The following is a 6,000-nucleotide window of genomic DNA, read 5'->3' as shown; positions in this document are numbered from 1 at the left end:
AACCTAATTACAAAATTGCAGCAGGCAGGGTCGGGAGTCTCGTGACTATAGTCAAACTACACATGAGATACAGAATTTTACCTGTTCATGCCGTTTGCTAAAGATACTTTTGGGGCCCCCGAAACTGAAGCAATTGGGTGAGGACTGGTGGTGGAACACAGATTATAACCAGATTATATAGCTATGGTTAATGCACTAGCTGGTCAGCTACGGTATAGCTTCCATTACTTTGAGACACATTTCTGTATCTCAAATAATTTCACAGACTCACAGTAAATAAGTATAGAAGAACTATAGTTTTACAACTGATGACATAATAACTGCTCAAGCCCTTTAGGATCATGAGAGCAGCTAGGGAGGTAGGACGATAATATTTGTTCGGGGCGAATTTCAATATCATTCTTTGGATTTGTTGGGGGGAAAGCAACATATGGTCAGCCAGCACATAATGTTGGTAGCATCAGTAATTCTCATGGAAACCACTACAGTACATAAATACAATTACACAGACTACACTGATATGTTGAATTATGTAATGAACAATTACCAGCTTTTTCTCATCACAAATTCACTCAGATGCTTTAGACAGCCAGGCAGCTTGCATGCTGAACACACTTTGAGCAGGGGAGATTCTACACAGCATTTACCATAAAGTGCTGGCCTCTGCAGAGATAACAATCTCAGATTTATGCGTTTAATGTTCATGGTGTTAACACCATGGACATTACAAAAGCATACATTTACTTTTTTTTAAACATGATTTCATTCCCTACTAGAATCATTCTTATTCTTCAATATAAGATATAAGATATAAGTGCTTTCGGAGGCTAATCAAAGACTACCAAGCACTCTAGAGTCTATAGACTGGTGGTTCTCAAACATTTTAATTTAAGCACCCCCAAATTCATTATTTGGCCACAGACCCCCATCTGAATAGTGTATGTATGCCAGGGACCCCCCTATAAGATTAGTTGTTTAATAAATATTAAAAATATTCTATTTTCTCCTATGTCCAGCTTTTAGTGTGCGTGTAAACACAAACTTTGTCCTAACACAAACATTAAATGCTGAGAACGCAAATTGTGATTGGCTGAGATGATGTATGATGATGTACGATGATAAGAGCGCCCCTCACTTCACAGTCACACAGTGATTTTTCATTTGAGGGGCGCTAGCCCCTCCTACATCCAGCTTTTAGTTACCATTCACAAACTTGTGTCCTACAATGAATGGAGAATTTTTTAAAATAGGCATATTGTCTATTTTACGTCATGATGATGTACGATGATAAGAGCGCCCCTCATTTCACACGGGTGTGATTTTTTTGTATGTATATAGGGTTAAAATGGTTAAACAGATTTCTGATACTATCAACTCATTTGGCTGGGGACCGCCTGGAACCCCCTCAAGGACCCACTTTGAGACTCTCCTACCCTAGACCTGTCAACAGGTCGATGGATGACACAGACTCCAATATCCGCACACCACCCTAACTCACATGGACAACAGGAGGACGAATGTACAATTTTGCTGTCCATACGTTGAAGATCTCACCCACTACTCAAACAAAGAATATTTACTTCATACTGATAGGCTCATGGTGGCACTTTTTGGGGTCACTTTTTGTTTGTGTCACAAACAAATGTGATTTTGCCAGATGTCTCGACTACATTTGCTACTTCTCTACTGGCAACCGTAAAGACGACCTTCGTAGACACTAGGCCAATGGGAGACTTACCCATAAAACCCATAGTCTGAACGGCGCAATGTGAAGCCGTGAGGCAGAGGCTGCGGCACACACACTGATTCACCTGGCAGTTATGACTGAGTCATCCTTGTTTCTTCTTGATGGCTCATTGGGAGGCCCAAATGAAAGACACCGCTGGGTAAGTTACTTCCGTCTTCCATGAAGAGCTGCCTGGACATTCTATTGGTAGAAAACAAAAGAATAGAATGTTGCAGAGACCAACGTACAGTGGTACTGTGATGGTATATTTGCAAATAAATATATGATTTAAGAATTTAAGCAAAACACATCTGAAATAGGCTAGATGGCTGCCGATCCACTTGTGTCTAAAGACAACACAAAAAGCTATTAAAATGGCAATTTAAGTGAAGATTCAATACAATCAAGTAGGATATCCCCACAGTATTAAAAAAAAAGGCCACACTATGCATTATTTTGCATGACATCTGATCTGTTGTGGGCATGACAATGGGTCATCTTGTAGCTACTGAGGAACGAAATAAAGACAAACTGACTTCAATAGAGAGGGACTTTGCTTGTGTTCTCTGGGTCACCATACTGCATGTGCATGTCACTCGGGTCCACCACGCTGGATGTAGTCCATCTCTTCCACCGTCACCGGTCTCCTCCTGTATCTCTGAGGGAGCCTCCAGGGTGCCACCCTGGGAGCCCCCAGGGTGTCTGGCGTGCCAGGAGGCAGAGTTACAGGCCCCAGGGGTCTCGAGAATGGAGGTTCCACTGCGGCCGGAGGGGGACTAGGAGAACTCTGTGACGGGAGGTCGACCGCTAATTTCTTCACCGCCTCTTGGGCATTTGGTTTCGGGAAGCCGTTCCTTCTGGGAAATTTAATCAGAGGGGTATGAGGCCGTACAGCCTGAATAGCCGCGCAGCCGACGGGAGCTGCCATTCTGGAACCGACTATGCTCCCCATGACGCCCTCACTGGTTTACAGCCAGGTAACGGTGGCTCTGCGATCCCTTTCTGAAAACAGTGACAGACAGTTGATCCTGTAAGGTCAAATGTTCAGGCCATAGCGCCATTAGCAAAGTGGGAATGTTTCCAAAGGTTTACCATCTTTAATTTCTTACTCTGACTGGCATCTGTTGGTTTTTGACCAAATATGGAGATGACTGATGTTATATTAGTGATGTCATCTTCTGATATTATACTGTATGACTGATGTTATAGACTGGATTAGGATTAGGTTCTGCCCTCAAAACCCCATCGTTGTGATTTATTTCAGGGGTTCTCAACGTTTTTGGCCGGGGACCCCCGGAAATGCTTTGGCAATGTCTCGGGACCCCCGCCCCGCCCCCTCCCGACCCCCAATATAAATTGACTGCTTCAATAACCTTAATAATAGAGACAATACACCATAAATAAATACTGAAACCAGATATAATCATTAGGAAGGTGTATGCATGTACTATGTGTACCATGTAAACTCTTAATTTTCGATTTTCCATCCATTCAGTTGGGGAAAAAAAAGAAAAACATTTTCTTTTTTTTCCTTTTTAATAATTTGGGGACCCCCCAAAATAATTTGGCGACCCCCCGAGGGGGCGCGACCCATGGGTTGAGAACCCCTGATTTATTTGACTGAGATGCTAAGAGGAGCATGAGGCTATGACCTGCTCCACACAGGCACTCGCATGCATAACAACAAGCATAGCAATTTGCGATCCTCAAAACAACCGGTTTTGAAATCGCTTACACACAACCTGCGTGCATATTATGCGTGCAGCCTGTACACAATATAAATAATAGCCTACTTAAATAAATATAACCGGATGGCAAGCTATAATAACAAACTTCACATTTTGGCTTCTGACATTTGATTTGAACCTCACAGTCTGACAAAGATGAATGAATATATCACACCACCAATTTAACATTAATTCAACATTAACACTCTATATATTTTCTCATAATTTGATCATCAAATATCAAATTGACAATTACACCCCAAAACAGCAGAATGATTATGTGAATGCATTGTAAGCACCAAATGTATTTGTTTCAATTTATGTAGGCATATCAGATTTTATTTTATTTCTGAGTGGTGTTAACCGCTACAACGCATGGCTTTGTGTGTAGGATAAGAACTAGAAATATAAAATAATGCACAGTCAGATGGATGGCTTGATCTTCTTTGACTTGAAAGGCAGCTTTGGCTTAAAGGCAGCCTCACAACATGAGCAGATGGGACTGAATTTGCAGAATATTGATAAACACACTGAACATACATGGCCAATTTCAACGAGGATGCGATGGCAAAAGCATGCAGGTCTGTAGTCTACGTCTACAGGCGGCGGCAGCACCAGCTGTGAGCGTTGGTCAGCATCGGGCAGAAATATCCACAAGAGGTATTGCGCTAGGGAAATCGTCTGTGGTACTTTCACGTACAAGCCTCCAGTCATGTCACAAGCTTGCTGAAGAAGACTCGAGTCTAAGTCCAGCACACAGGCATCTATCAAGATATTCTGCTTTTGAGCAGCAAAAACCACATTCATGAAGTTCGTGTACTGGAGAGCACAGTCTTCTGCTGCTGCGCCAGCTACTTTTACCACCAATATTCTTGATTTCATTTCTTGCGAAGCTTCCAGTTCCTTTGTGACTCTGTGAATATAGCAGAGAGCTTTCGCAAGGGATCCAGTCAATAACGTATGAGTTGAATTTCCCTTTACCTTAACTCTCGACATGACATTCCTTATATCCTGAGTAATAAGGTTATTGGCAACCGCTAGAAGTTCATACTTCCCATCCCCACTTGAGGATGGAACATGTCCTGCAGAGCCATCCCCAGCATCAGCAGTTTCCCTCGAGTTCTTACTGGGATACAGAAAGTAACTGTCTTGACAGTGGCTGGCAATAACAGCTAATTTGTTTGTCCTGGACATGACCAGGTGTGAGTTACCAACTACCATGACAGCATCCAAACACTTGGACAGGGTGAACTCTACATCTCGCTGCTGAGCTTGCTGTCCCCACCAGATGGGATTTACATCCACAACAATGACTAGTAGATTGAACTCATCCTCCAGTGTCATATCTAGGGGTAGCACGTGGGTGTTGGGCCGGGAGTCATAGATACCAGATGAAATTTGGTAGCTTTCTAGTTCCTGGCAGTGGGCACTTCCATCATGTGTGTGTTTCCGCCTCTGTTCTCTCAACCATATACTGTAGACTGCCCAGAGCTCACACGCAGCAAACAGTTGCCTAACAATGCAGATTTGCGCACTCTGAGGAGGCCGCCATATTGAGCTTGAGGCACGGCACGCTGCCACTCAAAGTGACTACTGGCCAATCACAGCATGCCTTTTCCGGGACTTGTCACTGTGGAGGAAGTGATGTCACTGAGGAAGAAGTGATGTCACTGAGGAGGAGTATACTTAGAATACTTTAGTATACTTATAGTGCCAAAATTGACAAAAAAAAGTGATATTGCTACTGCTTACAGTGCTTAGTACTGCTAGATGTATGTCCACTACTAAGGTAAATATGCCAATTAAAACTGAGGAGAAGACATGGTTGTGGTGACAGTCTAAAAAAAAGAGAAAAACTTGTGACTTTTTATAACACCCCCTCCCATGGATCAGATCGTCTCAATCATTCTTAGCATACAAATTCCCTAGAGGGATTTGGTGATTAAAACTTTAATTAATCCAATATTGTTGTGGAAGGTCTGTGGGGGAATGCATAGCGCTCATTAGGAGGTAATTGCCTGTAGTTTAAGGTCTATTTCACAGCTGAGCAGCCCACTGATCTCTGCGTTGCAGATGCAGATTAGCTGTTTACTAACAGGCTGCAGTGCAATAGATCGAAGATGGATGTTAAAGTGGCGGGTAAATAATCCAGATGTAAAAGATATGTGATGTGACATGTAACTTTCATATGTTAATATCAAGAGTATTGTTCATTATCAGGTGGTTGAGCTCTGTGTGGAGCTCTGCGTAAAACGGGCTGATGTAAAACTTTGAAGTGCTTTATTTTCTTTTTTAAATCATGCTGGGGAAGGTGAATTGAGGCCAACTGTCCAGGACTATGCTGATGTCCCTGGATCTGCCCAGCAGGCATGCAGCCAAACTGCTCAGACACATAGAAGGATGTTAGATGAATACAGTGGTGGAAAGTAATCTAACCTGAAGCCCAACTTGAATCTTTTCTTACTGTTAATACTAATTGTAAGCCTAACTCAAAAAATCCCTTTAAGGAACCATTTCTCTTGGGAGGACCACTTTCTAACAGGAACA

At 42.6% G+C, this 6,000-nt stretch overlaps 2 protein-coding genes across 2 annotated transcripts; both read right to left on the bottom strand.

The window, feature by feature from the left end:
* Positions 1-2,318: 2,318 nt before the first annotated feature.
* On the bottom strand, positions 2,319-2,678 carry LOC306939499 (alpha-ketoglutarate dehydrogenase component 4-like; the record flags this gene model as incomplete). Its single annotated transcript, XM_079524086.1, has 1 exon — positions 2,319-2,678. The coding sequence occupies one exon, from the start codon at positions 2,676-2,678 to the stop codon at positions 2,319-2,321; it is 360 nt and encodes a 119-aa protein (XP_079380212.1).
* Positions 2,679-3,876: 1,198 nt separating this feature from the next.
* LOC306939497 (general transcription factor IIH subunit 3-like) lies at positions 3,877-4,797 on the bottom strand (the record flags this gene model as incomplete). The annotated part of the gene is made up of 1 exon (XM_079524084.1): positions 3,877-4,797. The coding sequence occupies one exon, from the start codon at positions 4,795-4,797 to the stop codon at positions 3,877-3,879; it is 921 nt and encodes a 306-aa protein (XP_079380210.1).
* Between the last annotated feature and the right edge of the window lie 1,203 nt (positions 4,798-6,000).

The sequence above is a fragment of the Electrona antarctica genome, assembly GCF_951216825.1.
Source record: "Electrona antarctica genome assembly, chromosome: 16".
NCBI classification, from domain to species: Eukaryota; Metazoa; Chordata; class Actinopteri; order Myctophiformes; family Myctophidae; genus Electrona; species Electrona antarctica.
The sequence above is the reverse complement of the archived record's forward strand: the minus strand, read 5'-3'. Positions and strand labels throughout refer to the sequence as shown.